General features: G+C 40.6%; 1 protein-coding gene across 9 annotated transcripts in view; it reads left to right on the top strand.

The window, feature by feature from the left end:
- The window catches only part of LOC121314053 (histone-lysine N-methyltransferase 2C-like), a 152,577-nt gene that overhangs the window by 33,016 nt on the left and 100,996 nt on the right, over window positions 1–18,565 (top strand). For all 9 annotated transcript variants that reach the window (XM_041246856.1, XM_041246855.1, XM_041246850.1 and 6 more), the window contains exons 3-4: window positions 11,215–11,303; window positions 14,898–15,033. In XM_041246856.1, the coding sequence (XP_041102790.1) occupies window positions 11,215–11,303; window positions 14,898–15,033 (225 nt within the window). The remainder of the gene's footprint in view (window positions 1–11,214; window positions 11,304–14,897; window positions 15,034–18,565) is intronic.

Genomic DNA, 18,565 nt, shown 5'->3' with positions numbered 1-18,565 from the left:
CACTCGCTCACTCTCTGACACACACTCTCTGACATACGTAAGAACATAAGAAAGTTTACAAACGAGAGGAGGCCATTCGGCCCATCTTGCTCGTTTGGTTGTTAGTAGCTTATTGATCCCAGAATCTCATCAAGCAACTTCTTGAAGGATCCCAGGGTGTCAGCTTCAACAACATTACTGGGGAGTTGATTCCAGACCCTCACAATTCTCTGTGTAAAAAAGTGCCTCCTATTTTCTGTTCTGAATACCCCTTTGTCTAATCTCCATTTGTGACCCCTGGTCCTTGTTTCTTTTTTCAGATCAAAAAAGTCCCTTGGGTCGACATTGTCAATACCTTTTAGAATTCTGAATGCTTGAATTGGGTCGCCGCGTAGTCTTCTTTGTTCAAGACTGAACAGATTCAATTCTTTTAGCCTGTCTGCATATGACATGCCTTTTAAGCCCGGAATAATTCTGGTCGCTCTTCTTTGCACTCTTTCTAGAGCAGCAATATCTTTTTTTATAGCGAGGTGACCAGAACTGAACACAATATTCAAGATGAGGTCTTACTAGTGCATTGTACAGTTTTAACATTACTTCCCTTGATTTAAATTCAACACTTTTCACAATGTATCCGAGCATCTTGTTAGCCTTTTTTATAGCTTCCCCACATTGTCTAGATGAAGACATTTCTGAGTCAACAAAAACTCCTAGGTCTTTTTCATAGATTCCTTCTCCAAATTCAGTATCTCCCATATGATATTTATAATGTACATTTTTATTTCCTGCGTGCAGTACCTTACACTTTTCTCTATTAAATGTCATTTGCCATGTGTCTGCCCAGTTCTGAATCTTGTCTAGATCATTTTGAATGACCTTTGCTGCTGCAACAGTGTTTGCCACTCCTCCTATTTTTGTGTCGTCTGCAAATTTAACAAGTTTGCTTACTATACCAGAATCTAAATCATTAATGTAGATTAGGAATAGCAGAGGACCTAATACTGATCCCTGTGGTACACCGCTGGTTACCACACTCCATTCTGAGGTTTTTCCTCTAATCAGTACTTTCTGTTTTCTACATGTTAACCACTCCCTAATCCATGTACATGTGTTTCCTTGAATCCCAACTGCGTTCAGTTTGAGAATTAATCTTTTGTGCGGGACTTTGTCAAAAGCTTTCTGGAAATCTAAATAAACCATGTCATATGCTTTGCAATTATCCATTATCGATGTTGCATCCTCAAAAAAATCAAGCAAGTTAGTTAGACACGATCTCCCTTTCCTAAAACCATGTTGACTGTCTCCCAGGACCCTGTTACCATACAGGTAATTTTCCATTTTGGATCTTATTATAGTTTCCATAAGTTTGCATATAATAGAAGTCAGGCTTACTGGTCTGTAGTTACCTGGTTCAGTTTTGTTTCCCTTTTTGTGGATCGGTATTACTTTTGCAATTTTCCAGTCTGTCGGTACCACCCCTGTGTCAAGAGACTGCTGCATGATCTTGGTTAGCGGTTTGTAAATTACTTCTTTCATTTCTTTGAGTACTACTGGGAGGATCTCATCCAGCCCAGGGGATTTGTTTATTTTAAGAGCTCCTAGTCCTTTTAATACTTCTGCCTCAGTTATGCTAAAGTTATTTAAAACTGGATAGGAACTGGATGACATGTGGGGCATGTTGTCAGTATCTTCCTTTGTAAAAACTTGTGAAAAGTAATCATTTAATATATTTGCTATTTTTTTTTCTTCCTCTACGATTTTGCCATTTGTATCTCTTAAACATTTAATCTCCTCTTTGAATGTTCTCTTGCTGTTGTAATATTGGAAAAACATTTTGGAATTGGTTTTAGCTCCCTTAGCAATGTTCATTTCTATTTCTCTCTTGGTCTTTCTAACTTCCTTTTTGACTTTGCGTTTGCAGTTCTGTGTACTCTTTCTGCGTACTTTCTTTTTTGTCCTTTTTTAATGTTCTATAAAGTGCCTTTTTTCGCTGAATATTTTTTTTAATTGATCTATTAAACCATTTTGGCAATTTAGTTTTACATTTAGATTTGTCTACTTTAGGGATGTAATTGTTTTGCGCCTCTAGTACTACATTTTTGAAGAACAACCATCCTTCTTCTGTGGGTGTTTTCTCTATTTTACTCCAATCTACTTCTGTTAGTCTCTGTTTCATACCTTCATAGTTTGCTTTTCTAAAATTGTAAACCTTAGCTTTAGTCATTACTTTTGGGGTTTTAAAAAACACTTCAAATGAGACCATGTTGTGGTCTGAGTTTGCCAGTGGTTCTCTGACCTCTGTTTTAGTTATTCTGTCTTCGTTATTTGAAAAGACTAAATCAAGGCATGCCTCCCCTCTAGTCGGTGCCTTCACAAATTGTGTTAGGAAGCAGTCATTTGTCATTTCCACCATTTCTATTTCATCCTTCGTGCTACCCACCGGGTTTTCCCATTTTATATGGGGGAAGTTGAAATCCCCCATTAGTATGGCTTCTCCTTTGCTACATGCATTTCTAATGTCATTGTATAACAGATTATTTTGCTCACCGTCTGAATCTGGCGGTCTATAGCATGCTCCTATTATTATGCCCTTTGAATTTTTGCCCGTTATTCTGACCCATATTGATTCGGCTTTATTTTCTTTGTCCAGGTTTAACACCTGGGCTTCAAGACTGTTTCTTATGTATAGCGCTACCCCTCCTCCTCTTCTGTCCTGTCTGTCTTTCCTATACAGTGTATACCCACAAATATTATATTCGTCCCCATCACTCTCAGACAACCAAGTTTCAGTAACACCTATCACATCATAGTTACCTGTTAGTGCAGTAGCTTCAAGTCCTAGAATTTTGTTTCTGATACTTCTAGCATTTAGATAAATACATTTAATGGTTGTCTTACCTGAGTTGTTGTTCTTGTTTTGATGCGGTCTCCCTTCTGTTTTTTTGTTGATTTCTCCCCCCTTTCTAGTTTAAATGCTTCTGAACCTGCTCGAGGATCTTTTCTCCAAGTAGACTGGTTCCCTTGTTATTTAAGTGCAGTCCATCCCGTCTATACAAATAGTCCTTGTTGTAGAATGTGGTCCAATGATCAAGATAGGTGAAGCCTTCCCGTGTGCACCACATCTTCAGCCATGCGTTTTGATTAATTATTTCCAGCTGTCCATATGGTCCTTTGCAAGGTGCCGGTAGTATACCAGAAAATACCACAGTTTTGTTTTTCTCTTTTAATTTCCTTCCTAGCTCTCTGCTCTCGCTCGCTCACTCTGACACTCGCACACACTCTGGCACACGCTTACTCTCTGACTCTCTGACACACACTCCCTCACTATTTTTGACACTCTCTGACACACACACTCGCTCTCTGACACACGCTTGCTTTCTCTGACACACACTCGCTCACTCTAACACTGCCATACACTCACTCTCTCTGACATACACTCGCTCACTCTGACACACACACTCGCTCTCTCTAACACACACTTGCTCGCTCACTCTGACACACACCCGCTCGCTCTCGCTCTGACACACACTCGCTCACTCTTACACACTCTCTGACACATTCACTCTGACACACACACACTCTGTCACACACTCTCACTCTCTCTCTGACACATGCTCTCTCTCTGACACACGCTCTCTCTCTGACACGCTCGCTCGCTCGCTCTCTGACACGCTCGCTCTCTCTCTGACACGCTCGCTCTCTCTCTGACACACACACATACTCTTGCTGACACACACACTGTCTCTCTGACACACACAGTGTATACATTTGCATTATTTTGCATAGAATATTAAATTGACTATCATTGTTCTTGATTTCTTATTTTCTATTCTGAATCCTAGAAGCTCCCTATGGGGTGAAAGCAGAATGTAAATATTGCAGTTGGAGTTTCCTTCTTAAAAACTGAATGTGTGAGTTTTTGTAAGTGGCAATGTCTTCCAGTGTTTGGATTCCACAGTTGCTATGGTTTTGTAGGATGTTTGCCTACATGGGCACAGCACCATCCTGCTGGGGTACTTTGTTCTGAGTTTGTTTGTTTGTTTGTTTGTTTATTTTTCCACTCATGCTTACAATAACCTTGGTGTTTGCCAGTAAAAAGGGTTAAATCCTGCAACACTAGAAACCAGAAGGCTTTGAGACACACACAGCAAGTTAGCTGTGAAGAATATTCCATTAGCTGTAACAGAAGCACAGTTTATTAGGCAGGGCTGTGATGTCAGCTCATTTGTGATTGAGCCCGTACCAAACTAAAGCAGTAATTACTTGCATTCCTCCAAAAGTGTCAAACTCGTTCTGAGTGCTTGTTTGCTTTTGACATCTTGCCTTAATCGCTCCATCATTCAGCGTTTTGACAACTGCCTCCTTAAATGCTGTGAAAAAGGGAGAGAAAGCAACAAGTCTTTTTTTTTTAGATGGCGCTTTCTCAGTTCATCAAGACTTTAATACATAACAATTTGTGCTCATTTTGTGTGTTCGTGATGCATCAATGCTGTTATGACGGTCTGTTGTGGTGATTGTCCCCTGTGAAGAACAATGGCAGAGGCATTGGCTTTCACTGAAGGAATGGCAGAAACTCTTCCTGCTGTTGCCGCAGTCCCTCTAATCTGTGTCTAGGGTTGAGGAATGGCCTTGTCATTTTGCATAGCCTCTCAAATTAAGGCTGTGTAGTAGCGTAAGCTGCTAAAGTAAATTGCTGCCTCAAATATACTGTTGAAAAATTGTATTTTTGATTTAGTTCGATAGAGTATCTTGTGCAGGGGTGAAAATAAGACTCCTTTATGGCTTTAATGAGGCGTTGTGCACAGTGGCGCTGGGCTGGTGCTAACCTGCTCAGTGCTTATCATCCAGTTTAGGACCTGTGCAAGCATTGTATATGTCACAGGTAAGAGAGTGTGGCAGCCAACTGTACAAGTAGTGAAGTGAATTAGCATGGACTGTGTTCCATTACAGCTGGTTCAGCAGTGGCTTTAACTAGGAGAGGAGCCAGGAGACCCAGGGTTTGAAGAGCAGCTTCAGTTCCCAGAGCTGGAAAGAGACAACTAGTTATTCGTTATTGCATGTTAGCAGGGTTATCCTGGGTGAATACAGTAGTACTATAAAATACAATAACTTGGCAATAAATACTATTTTTCAGTTCAGTTTGAGCAAATGTAAATGTTACATGATGTTCTTGTGCCTGTACTTTTGGTATCACAGATCAGTTGGCAAGATACTTGAAATTGTATCCTAGATACTTTATGGTAGTGTATTTTTAAACTTTTTTTTTTATTAACTTGCTGCTTCTTTTTCGCAATGCAACCTTGCAATGCTGGCGGGTGTAATACCTGATGCAAGAAGCTCGCCTCCTGTGTTACTATGGTAACGAGCAGCTGAGTGCTCTGCAGGCAGCTCCCTGCGTCCTATTGGCTGATCTGGATTGTGAGAGAGACACCCAAGCACTTGAAACATGGGAGTGGGAGGAGAAGGAAGCTCTTAAACATGAGAGCTCAGAAGAGTCCAGAACAACTGAGCAGTGGAAGCTTTGAAAGGGAAAGTCCTGGGAAAAGGCATAAGGCAAGGGAGAGCCAGCAGGAGAGGAGTGGAAGGTAGCAGGGTAGTGAAGCGGAGTTAAAGCACCAATAGGGTTTGTGTTCGGTCTGTGCAGTATTACAAAATAAAGTGAACAACATCACTTCATACAGGCTCAGTACAGCAGCAGCATTTCGGTTGGTCTGTTATAGATAAATCAGAATAAACAGCTATGTGATCATTGTATGTTAGCTGGTTAACCCATTCAGTGCCATTCTCCTCATTTGAGGACAGAATTTTTTTGCATTTTTAATTGCTATCAACCTGTTGTTTAAGTTTTCTCTAAGTATATTGTTATGATAACATACTAAAAACATAGTGAAAGAGCGTTTCTATTACAATTTCAGCATCAGCATTGCTTTAGAAATTCCGATTCATTGATAGATAGTATATGTTGATATACAGCAGTGGTGTGTTCATTTAAAATCAAAGGTAGTTGACAATGAAACGTGAAATAAAAAAAAATAATTATTTTCAACACTTCCATTTGAGAGAATTATTTATAACCCTAATCTAAACTGTATTTGTAGTCTAATGAAGTAGAGTCTCATCTGAAAAAACTATGTCCTGTCATGGGATACATTTTTAAACCAAGCAGCACCTTCTCTATAGCAGCGGTTCTCAAAGTTAGCAGTACTGCGACCCCCTTCTACCAATAAAAATGACTTGGCGACCCCACTGCCCTGTGTTACTGCAGAATAGTTAGAATTGATAAGTAAAACATGCATTACAAGCCAATGTCAACAAAACTATTACAAGAATTGCTTATTTTTACAGCCAACAGTATAAAGTCTATAATAAAGCATTTTAAAATGACATTACTTGCATAAAGGGAGGGGTGAGCTTGCATTTGGGACATGGGGAGAAGTTTATAAAAACAGTCATTGCAGGGCTAAGTAGATTTGTATTTTATAAAACAAAATGATTTATCTCTATTAAGAATAGTGCTCAATGTATCAAACTGTGTGACTGATGTCTGTGTTAAGACATCAGATTTATAATTTTTATCTACAAAAAAACAAACGCTTCCAAGGGCTTAAGTGGCCCTTGGACACCTGCTTAAAGTTGTTCTCCCCTGTCTGAAATGGCGCCCCTAGTGTTTAGAAAAGTGTATTTGGTATTTGAAGGGTTAAACAGTTAAGTTTAAAAAACAGTGAAGTTTAACCCATTAACAGGCAAACCTAAATGTATTGATCCTGGCTCTTAAACATGGACTCTAAAGGGTCTGAGAATTTTCTAAAAGCCACTGCTGTTGGGAAAGAAGCAAGCAAGCAAAACTAAACAGATTGAATTCTGCGTGTTCTGCACATGCATTCTCTTTGCTGCAGTGTTTCCATCACAGTGCTTTTCTCAAGTGGTTCAAACACCTGTTTACAGTATAACGCCTAATCTACACTTTAGGCTGAGCATTTGATTCATAGATAATACAATTATGGTGGTAGCAGATGTTGAGTGTATTTTAATCTAATAACTCCTGTATTCACCTCCTGGATGTACCGAGCATACCAAGAGTTACAAAGTGCAATACTGATTGACTTCATTCTGTATTTTGTGCTGATTCCACTTCCAGCACATTCTAGCCACGCATCCGCTAAAGTGTGCGATGTTCTTGTCTTTCTGTCTGTCTTGCCATTTTTTTTCTTAAAAGAAAGGTACTTGTAGGGTAAATAGCCAGTACCATGTACGGTAGGCTAAACACGTAAAATAGTAAAATGTTACTAGAAAATATTCCTGTCAAAACAACAAATAAATTTGTTTGCCAAAAATCCTTTGTGCCTTCAGAAACGTATGAGCTGGTTGAGTAAGGCATGGTTTGAATGTGCATTGATTGCTGTCGCAGTAATTTGCTTATTTTTCTGAAACCTTTTGGAAAGTTTGAATTCCCTGTTTGTTTGTTTGTTTTGTGGTATATGTGCTGTGCTTCTCTTGTGGTAGTGCTTGGTATATATTAATTCAGCAGCTTTATTTGATGTACTGTTGAAGTGCTTCAGACCACTATCAGATCAATATCACTGGGGTTCTGCAGACACCACTGTATCAGATCAATATCACCGGGGTTCTATAAACACCACTGTATCAGATCAATATCACCGGGGTTCTATAAACACCACTGTATCGGATCAATATCACCGGGGTTCTATAAACACCGCTGTATCGGATCAATATCACCGGGGTTCTATAAACACCACTGTATCGGATCAATATCACCGGGGTTCTATAAACACCACTGTATCGGATCAATATCACCGGGGTTCTACAGACACCGCTGTATCGGATCAATATCACCGGGGTTCTATAAACACAGCTGTATCGGATCAATATCACCGGGGTTCTACAAACACAGCTGTATCGGATCAATATCACCGGGGTTCTACAAACACAGCTGTATCGGATCAATATCACCGGGGTTCTACAAACACCAGCTGTATCGGATCAATATCACCGGGGTTCTATAAACACCACTGTATCGGATCAATATCACTGGGGTTCTGCAGACACCACTGTATCGGATCAATATCACCGGGGTTCTATAAACACCACTGTATCGGATCAATATCACCGGGGTTCTATAAACACCACTGTATCGGATCAATATCACCGGGGTTCTATAAACACCACTGTATCGGATCAATATCACCGGGGTTCTATAAACACCGCTGTATCGGATCAATATCACCGGGGTTCTATAAACACCACTGTATCGGATCAATATCACCGGGGTTCTACAGACACAGCTGTATCGGATCAATATCACCGGGGTTCTACAAACACCACTGTATCGGATCAATATCACCGGGGTTCTATAAACACAGCTGTATCGGATCAATATCACCGGGGTTCTATAAACACCACTGTATCGGATCAATATCACCGGGGTTCTACAGACACAGCTGTATCGGATCAATATCACCGGGGTTCTACAAACACAGCTGTATCGGATCAATATCACCGGGGTTCTACAAACACAGCTGTATCGGATCAATATCACCGGGGGACACAGCTGTATCGGATCAATATCACCGGGGTTCTACAGACACAGCTGTATCGGATCAATATCACCGGGGTTCTATAAACACCACTGTATCGGATCAATATCACCGGGGTTCTATAAACACAGCTGTATCGGATCAATATCACCGGGGTTCTATAAACACCACTGTATCAGATCAATATCACCGGGGTTCTATAAACACAGCTGTATCGGATCAATATCACCGGGGTTCTATAAACACCACTGTATCGGATCAATATCACCGGGGTTCTATAAACACCACTGTATCAGATCAATATCACCGGGGTTCTATAAACACAGCTGTATCGGATCAATATCACCGGGGTTCTATAAACACAGCTGTATCGGATCAATATCACCGGGGTTCTACAGACACAGCTGTATCGGATCAATATCACCGGGGTTCTACAAACACCAGCTGTATCGGATCAATATCACCGGGGTTCTATAAACACAGCTGTATCGGATCAATATCACCGGGGTTCTACAAACACAGCTGTATCGGATCAATATCACCGGGGTTCTATAAACACAGCTGTATCGGATCAATATCACCGGGGTTCTACAAACACCACTGTATCAGATCAATATCACCGGGGTTCTACAAACACAGCTGTATCGGATCAATATCACCGGGGTTCTACAGACACAGCTGTATCGGATCAATATCACCGGGGTTCTACAAACACAGCTGTATCGGATCAATATCACCGGGGTTCTACAAACACAGCTGTATCGGATCAATATCACCGGGGTTCTACAGACACAGCTGTATCGGATCAATATCACCGGGGTTCTACAGACACAGCTGTATCGGATCAATATCACCGGGGTTCTACAGACACAGCTGTATCGGATCAATATCACCGGGGTTCTACAGACACAGCTGTATCGGATCAATATCACCGGGGTTCTATAAACACAGCTGTATCGGATCAATATCACCGGGGTTCTACAGACACAGCTGTATCGGATCAATATCACCGGGGTTCTACAAACACAGCTGTATCGGATCAATATCACCGGGGTTCTACAGACACAGCTGTATCGGATCAATATCACCGGGGTTCTACAGACACAGCTGTATCGGATCAATATCACCGGGGTTCTATAAACACAGCTGTATCGGATCAATATCACCGGGGTTCTACAGACACAGCTGTATCGGATCAATATCACCGGGGTTCTATAAACACCACTGTATCAGATCAATATCACTGGGGTTCTACAGACACCACTGTATCGGATCAATATCACCGGGGTTCTACAAACACAGCTGTATCGGATCAATATCACCGGGGTTCTACAGACACAGCTGTATCGGATCAATATCACCGGGGTTCTACAGACACAGCTGTATCAGATCAATATCACCGGGGTTCTACAAACACCACTGTATCGGATCAATATCACCGGGGTTCTACAGACACAGCTGTATCGGATCAATATCACCGGGGTTCTACAAACACCACTGTATCAGATCAATATCACCGGGGTTCTATAAACACCACTGTATCGGATCAATATCACCGGGGTTCTACAGACACCGCTGTATCAGATCAGTATCACTGGGGTTCTATAAACACCACTGTATCAGATCAATATCACCGGGGTTCTACAGACACAGCTGTATCGGATCAATATCACCGGGGTTCTACAGACACCACTGTATCAGATCAATATCACCGGGGTTCTACAGACACCACTGTATCGGATCAATATCACCGGGGTTCTACAGACACCACTGTATCAGATCAATATCACCGGGGTTCTACAGACACCACTGTATCGGATCAATATCACTGGGGTTCAGCAGGGGAACACTTTGAAAGAGTGCTAGTCGCTTTTATTTATTTATCTATTTATTTATTTGGTTGCTATTGGCTTGTCAGTGTCAGGGAAATGATTCGTCCAGATGGTGTTGATATAAATCGTTATAAACATGTTATTGGCCTTTAGCTTAGGGCAAAGGGAGAAGGTATTTCTATTAACCTGAAATGGAAAGTAAAGGTTAGGAATCAAGAAGCTAGCACCCTGCGCTCCACAGCAATGGCATAATTGTCTCATTATTAAGTCATGTTTTTAATTTGCCAGTACAGTAGTTAAGGTGTTAATTACTTAATTATTCTTGAGATCCGTTGGCTGGAGTCGCTCTTCACACATTTGAAGGTATAGGGCTGAAATGAAAGGTTAGTCAATCTGGCGTGAAGGCCCTAGTCATAGACCATGCATGAATCTTGGAGCTCAGCTTCTGAATTGGCTTCACACACTGGTATTGCACACACACACACACACCTTCTAGTATTGTGTTAATGTTCCATACGCCTGATTTTTCACTACTGGGTATGGGGTTGTGTGTATTTTCGTGTCCTTTGTATCCCAGGCCTTTGTATTCCACGTTACATGTGTTACAGCTTGGTGTACCACTTGATGTAATATGTCTTTTAAAGTTATTTCGAGAAACGATTCCTAAAGGAACGTTTTCTTGATTTAAAATTGTAAAAACTCTTAAGGAGTAACTTCCTGAGTCCTTAGTGTTGCTGTAACACATGTAACGTGGAATGGACCGTTTCTTGTTTGAAACTGGTAAATGGTTTGTTAGAGAAACCATTTGAAGATGAAGTAACCCGACACACTCTTGTTTTGTGTTCAAGATCTCGCAGTCGAGGAAAGGTGTCTGTTGATGATGAAGACAGCATGGATGGTGTTGAGACTGCAGAAACAGAAAGTGCTGTGGAGACAGGTGAGTCCAGCTTTATCTCAGATTACACCTGCACAGGCTCAGGGGCGGAGTCAAATCCTGCTTTCTAATTCTAGTTCCTTTTTAAAATCAATTCTATATTTACAATTCCTCTGCAGGAGTTGGAATTTATATTTTAGAGACTGTAGCGATATACAGTACCAAGCAGCATTTTGGAACGGTTTTAACAGAATTATTTATTTATTTATTTTTGCCAGAAAGGTTTGACATGGATTAATTACACCATGTAACATTTTTTTTTTTTTTTTTTTTTGTTCCTGGGTAGTAAGTGTTATTTCCTAATTGCTTGTGCCTCAAAAGTATAGAAAATGGCTATTATTGCCCACAAACTTTGCTTTTGTGACCAGGACAGTGATATTTCAAAATATCACTATTTCCAATGGGAAAACGGGCAAATGTGTGTCTTTTCATTCACATAAAGTCAGAAAAAAACAACATATGAATCCAAATTAACATGTATTTATACTAAAGTAATACAAAAATGATTACAAAAGATTTAGAAGCGAGTAGTTTTTACAGTATAATCGTAAATCTCAAAAAACTACTCACTTCTAAATCTTTTGTAGTCATTTTTGTATTACTTTAGTATAAATACATGTTAATTTGGATTCATATGACTACAAAAGATTTAGAAGCAAGTAGTTTTTACAGTATAATCGTAAATCTCAAAAAACTACTCACTTCTAAATCTTTTGTAGTCATCTTTGTATTACTTTAGTATAAATACATGTTAATTTGGATTCATATGTTGTTTTTTTCTGACTTTATGTGAACGAAAAGACACACATTTGTCCGTTTTCCCATTGGAAATAGTGATATTTTGAAATATCACTGTCCTGGTCACAAAAGCAAAGTTTGTGGGGAATAATAGCATTTTCTATACTTTTGAGGCATAAGCAATTAGGAAATAACACTTACTACCCAAGAACAAAAATTGTGTTACATGGTGTTATTTATGAAGCAATGCTGTACAGCTAGTTATAACCTGAAATCTAGATGCAGATTGTACATGTGGCATATACATAATTAATAAGTGGGATGACCTGGTGTTTCTTTCCACTCATTGTAGAAATAATGACTAGGTGGCAGCCATCCTCCACTGACCTAGATGGCAGTCGATTAAATTCAACAATCACTTATTTGCCTATTTTGACAATTTTCCAACATTGTTACACTGGTTGGATTCCATTTGCACAACAAATCAAAACTACAGAAGCAGTGGGGTGCTCTAATACATGTGCACACTGCTGAACTACAGAAGCAATGGGGTGATCTAATACATGTGCACACTGCTGAACTACAGAAGCAATGGGGTGTTGTAATACATGTGCACACTGCTGAACTACAGAAGCAATGGGGTGTTGTAATACATGTGCACACTGCTGAACTACAGAAGCAATGGGGTGCTCTAATACATGTGCACACTGCTGAACTACAGAAGCAATGGGGTGTTGTAATACATGTGCACACTGCTGAACTACAGAAGCAATGGGGTGTTGTAATACATGTGCACACTGCTGAACTACAGAAGCAATGGGGTGTTGTAATACATGTGCACACTGCTGAACTACAGAAGCAATGGGGTGTTGTAATACATGTGCACACTGCTGAACTACAGAAGCAATGGGGTGTTGTAATACATGTGCACACTGCTGAACTACAGAAGCAATGGGGTGCTCTAATACATGTGCACACTGCTGAACTACAGAAGCAATGGGGTGTTGTAATACATGTGCACACTGCTGAACTACAGAAGCAATGGGGTGTTGTAATACATGTGCACACTGCTGAACTACAGAAGCAATGGGGTGTTGTAATACATGTGCACACTGCTGAACTACAGAAGCAATGGGGTGTTCTAATACATGTGCACACTGCTGCAATCAGATATTGGTTTCAGATGTGCTGCTCGGTTTGGTGCCCATATTTCCCTTGATGTCAGAGATGCACCACTTCAAATCTCACCCCCCATTCTTTTGCATTCTAATAAACTGCTGTCTCTGGTTACAAAATACAATATTTTTGTTTTATTCTGTGCTATGGATTCTATATACTGTGTTTTAGTTACACCACAGTTCATTGTTTTGGTGCTTTTAAAATATGCTGCTGGTATTAAACCTCCACTTGTCATCTCACAGTCCAAATGCGCAAAGCGGAAGTATAGGTATAACAAGCTCCTTACTGCTGCTAGGGAAAGTGTGCTGCCCTTTTGCATGCTTCTGAACTGCTGTGTGGGCAATTCGAAGCAAAACTGTGCAATACAGCATGTAAAGGTCAGTGTGAAAGGTCACGACATAGAAATGTGTGTTGTTACCCTTCTGAAACATTTCGTTCATGACACACTGGTGGGGGCATGGGAGTTTGAGATTCAAAGTTCTGTTTTGTCTGTATTGTCTGTCTTGGGTCTGCCTGAAGAGTCTGGTTATGACCTTTCATAATTGTGCATTTCTACTCTGAGGACAGAGACCTGCTGTACCTGGTACTACACAGCTAAACTAGGAAGGGTGAAATATGTGAGTTAACTGCAGTAAACTAAAATGAACCGGTTACTCTCGGACACTTGCTGGTTGTGCAAAGAACAATCTAAGGACCGCCCCCCTTTGATGCTTAAGTGAAACTCGTTCAGAAATTGTGTGATTTAACTCAGATGCACAGAGATTGAATGTGTTTAGTGGATAGCTGAACAGTGAAGTGAGTGGTGTTCTCTTAAATCTGAAGATATCGGAACACCACCAAAATATAGATTTTCTTAAACAAGAATTATTGTACTACACACAGTTGTAGTCGATGCACTGTTGCTGTTGGCTTCATCAGCATTTTTAGTGTTCTTAAAGAAGTGGTTTGTAATAAAATACATTTTAGGATTGTCAGAAGCAAGGCAATAACACCCAGCCTTTTGGTTTTGTAAACAAATGAATGTAACCTTAGCTGCAAGGTATGCTGGGAAAGAAGCGCCAACAAGCCCTTATTGCATGGAAACTGAGTCTCTTCACTCGGCTAGACTATCGATGGTGGTTGAGGAGGAATGCGGAAGAACCTGGATCAGCTCAGATTGGAGTTCACTTTGTGCTCATGGAAACGAGGGATTTGTGTTGTAGTTCAGCCTCAGTCCAGTGGCATAGCTGCTATCAGGCAGTGGCACCTTCAGCAAAGGTACCAGAATGCAGTTTATCTGTAGCGTTGAATTTGAAATATTAGTATATCCTGAATCCCTGTAAAAAAAAAACAAAAAAAAAACTATTGAGTAATCAAAGGATTCTCTGCACAGAGAAGGTATGAGAATGTAAATGCAACTGTTGGGGGGATTTTAAAGCAGTGGTTATCCCTCCTTAAAATATTTCTTATTAAAATAGATATGCTAATGTGCTGTAACTGACTGACACACATTCATCATGAGGAAGAGTACGGCGCCTTTTCACAGGGCCCCAACGAGAGGGAGCAGTGCTCATAGGCCTCTGCACTGGCTTAACAAAGGAAAAAAACTCCTTTCTAGTTTCAACCTTGGACTTCACTTCCAATCTCATTAGATGTTTTAAAGAATATTGCCTTGTTTTTTTTTTTCTTTCTGTTTTACAGAAACGAAAGAGCAGCCAGTGGAGAACGAAGGCATCCCAGCAGCAGAAGAAAAGCTGTCGTCCCCTGGTCTCCATCGCTCTGTGTCTGAGGAGTCTGCAGGAGCTCTTGCCTCCGCTGCTTCACAAACCAAAAGCAGGTTAGAGAGCTGCACTCGATTGCTGAGTCAGAGGCTGGGGGTGGGCTGGCAGTGGGAGTGATTGAGCAGGGCATGCTGGGAAAGGAGCTGCAGGATAAATGAAATCAGCCAGCCCTCTTGGCAGCCTGGCAGCTTGTAGACTGTAGGGCTGGTGGTGTAATTAGTTTAGGAGGAGGAGGAGGAAAAGGTTTCCTAGGCACTGCACCCAATTAGCACAGAGAGTGATAACATCAATCTGCTGTGCTGTGACTAACAGGGTGTACAGAACGTTAACCCTTTCTTTTCTTTACGTTAAGAGATTGAAGTTGTGCTCAGTGCATTTATGTGTTACAATAAGGGTGTCGGTAAGATTTTTGTTTTTAATTTAACACAGAAGATTTAAGAGATTTAAAGTGACTATAGCTGACAATTCCATAACTTCCCAGTTGAGTTCCTCCGTTCACTTACATGGGTCTCAAATGACCAGTTGTGAAACACATGCTGTAGTAAATTATTTTTTTTATTAAACCTGTTATATAAAACTAAAGGAGTCAATGTTTGGAAGTGATGCTTTCAATTAACAATGCACTTTTGCACACATTGTACCCACCCCTTCAATGGCTTATTTCATGTCAGTAACCAACCAGCTGCTTTCCCTGTTGACTGACATGCTTTCAGCCAGTGCCATACTTTGACCCAGAAGACACTGCTAAAATGAGATGACCCTGGAAGTGCACATGCAAACCGAGAACCTGAGAATAAGGCACAGAAAGTGAGAATGTCGTTTAGCGTGTTGTAGTACCGGACATCCTGTTTGAAAATGAAAATCTGCTAGAACATGTTTAAAAAAAAAAAAAATTCATAAAGAAATCCCCATTTAGCCCTGTTGAGGTAAAGTAATATGAGTGCACACCAGATCATATTCCTGGAATGATTTAGTTTGCTACATTACTTAGAGTGAGCTGAAGTCAATGTCTTGTCATGGAAAGTCACACTACAGGCTGTTCCTGCTATGGAGGATCTTGTTCTTTGCTCTATAAGTCATGTGTCTCCTTTGTCCAAGAAGCATTCCTGTGAGGGGATCTTGTATGTTTTTGTAAATTCTACTGCGGTTGCTCATTTCAGGGGGCAGCGTCATACTTTGTGTTATAGAAGCGTGGTACCCTTGTCTTTGGCCTCCATGTTGAGGCCACGTGGGTTTTTGTTGTTGTGTTTTTTTTATTAGGCACTTGCTTGTAGGTAGAAACCCCTCAAACTGAGCTTTTCTTCATATCTGATACACCACTCTTCTGTGATTCTCTGTCAAGTTCCAGTAAGGGGTCGTCCACAATGATCATCAGATATAGCAAGTGTACACAGCATACTCCTTTCTGAAAACCCTACCTCCAGTTTGGAGCACAATTTATGCTCCTGTTCAAAATGTGATGACATTTTTTCTCCATGCTCTTTAGAGAATTATAACCCTTTTAGACACATTTTAAAGCATATTAATTTAAATGAATTGTGTACTTATTTGCATGTTTGTGGAAATAGAGTACAACAAATAAAAACAACTCCTTTCCAACAGTGAATAATATTTCAGTTTCATGGGAAGTGGTACTGGCATTCAAATGATCACCTAAACTGTTACATTTTATTGATAAACACATTTCATCAGAAAGGAACTTGATAGGCCCAAGAAGTTTTAAACGCATACTGTCCCGTGTGCTGTACGAATAAAACCATTCTTAACAGAATCCTTATTCTGAACCACAAGTAAAATATCATGAACTCCTGACATACTCTGGTGGCTGTAGAACTATTGTAGGAAGAAACATATATATTACAAGCTGTACAAAAAATACATAGCTTTTATATTTATTAGAACACCTCAAGATTGCTCATTTTATATCCTTTATATACCTACCTGTCAGAATGGGTACATTTTCGATCAGCAATCAGGGCTATAGAAACAATAGGCACTCGTATGTAATTTTCTAAAATTTTCAGTTGCAGTGGTTTGATTTCATATGTACAACAAATCAACACTACAGAAGCAATGGGGTGCTCTAATACATGTGCACACTGCTGAACTACAGAAGCAATGGGGTGCTCTAATACATGTGCACACTGCTGAACTACAGAAGCAATGGGGTGTTCTAATACATGTGCACACTGCTGAACTACAGAAGCAATGGGGTGCTCTAATACATGTGCACACTGCTGAACTACAGAAGCAATGGGGTGCTCTAATACATGTGCACACTGCTGAACTACAGAAGCAATGGGGTGCTCTAATACATGTGCACACTGCTGAACTACAGAAGCAATGGGGTGCTCTAATACATGTGCACACTGCTGAACTACAGAAGCAATGGGGTGTTCTAATACATGTGCACACTGCTGAACTACAGAAGCAATGGGGTGTTGTAATACATGTGCACACTGCTGAACTACAGAAGCAATGGGGTGTTGTAATACATGTGCATACTGCTGAACTACAGAAGCAATGGGGTGCTCTAATACATGTGCACACTGCTGAACTACAGAAGCAATGGGGTGTTGTAATACATGTGCACACTGCTGAACTACAGAAGCAATGGGGTGTTGTAATACATGTGCACACTGCTGAACTACAGAAGCAATGGGGTGTTGTAATACATGTGCACACTGCTGAACTACAGAAGCAATGGGGTGCTCTAATACATGTGCACACTGCTGAACTACAGAAGCAATGGGGTGTTGTAATACATGTGCACACTGCTGAACTACAGAAGCAATGGGGTGTTGTAATACATGTGCACACTGCTGAACTACAGAAGCAATGGGGTGCTCTAATACATGTGCACACTGCTGAACTACAGAAGCAATGGGGTGCTCTAATACATGTGCACACTGCTGAACTACAGAAGCAATGGGGTGCTCTAATACATGTGCACACTGCTGAACTACAGAAGCAATGGGGTGCTCTAATACATGTGCACACTGCTGAACTACAGAAGCAATGGGGTTTTGTAATACATGTGCACACTGCTGAACTACAGAAGCAATGGGGTGTTCTAATACATGTGCACACTGCTGAACTACAGAAGGAATGGGGTGTTCTAATACATGTGCACACTGCTGAACTACAGAAGCAATGGGGTGTTCTAATGCTGATCATTTTGGTAAGCCCCTAAACCTGAGCCGTTTGATTTCCACATTGATTTACCCTTTAGCAATATCAGTTGTATATAGTGCAGGCTTTTTTCCACACACATTTTACTTCATGTTTACCATCCATTCAGTCAGAGATCCCATTCACATTGCGTTTTTACAAAAGCTGTTCTTGTGGTGCTTGATACTATAGTGTTTTTCTGCTTGAAGGTGTTTTGGATCTATAGACGTGTTTATGCCAGTGTTACACCCGGTACTGCCCCCAGATAAACCGAGCTGCACAGCAAGTTTAGTGTTTTCATTAAATCACTGATGAAAATATTGAGTAACATCACTTAAAACCTTTTTTACCCTTTTCCTTGTGGACGGATGGTCAATGAATTTTTATTTTGGGCTGGCAGTATCGGTTAAGACACTG

This window comes from Polyodon spathula, chromosome 4 (genome assembly GCF_017654505.1).
Source record: "Polyodon spathula isolate WHYD16114869_AA chromosome 4, ASM1765450v1, whole genome shotgun sequence".
In the NCBI taxonomy this organism is placed as follows: domain Eukaryota; kingdom Metazoa; phylum Chordata; class Actinopteri; order Acipenseriformes; family Polyodontidae; genus Polyodon; species Polyodon spathula.
The sequence above is the reverse complement of the archived record's forward strand: the minus strand, read 5'-3'. Positions and strand labels throughout refer to the sequence as shown.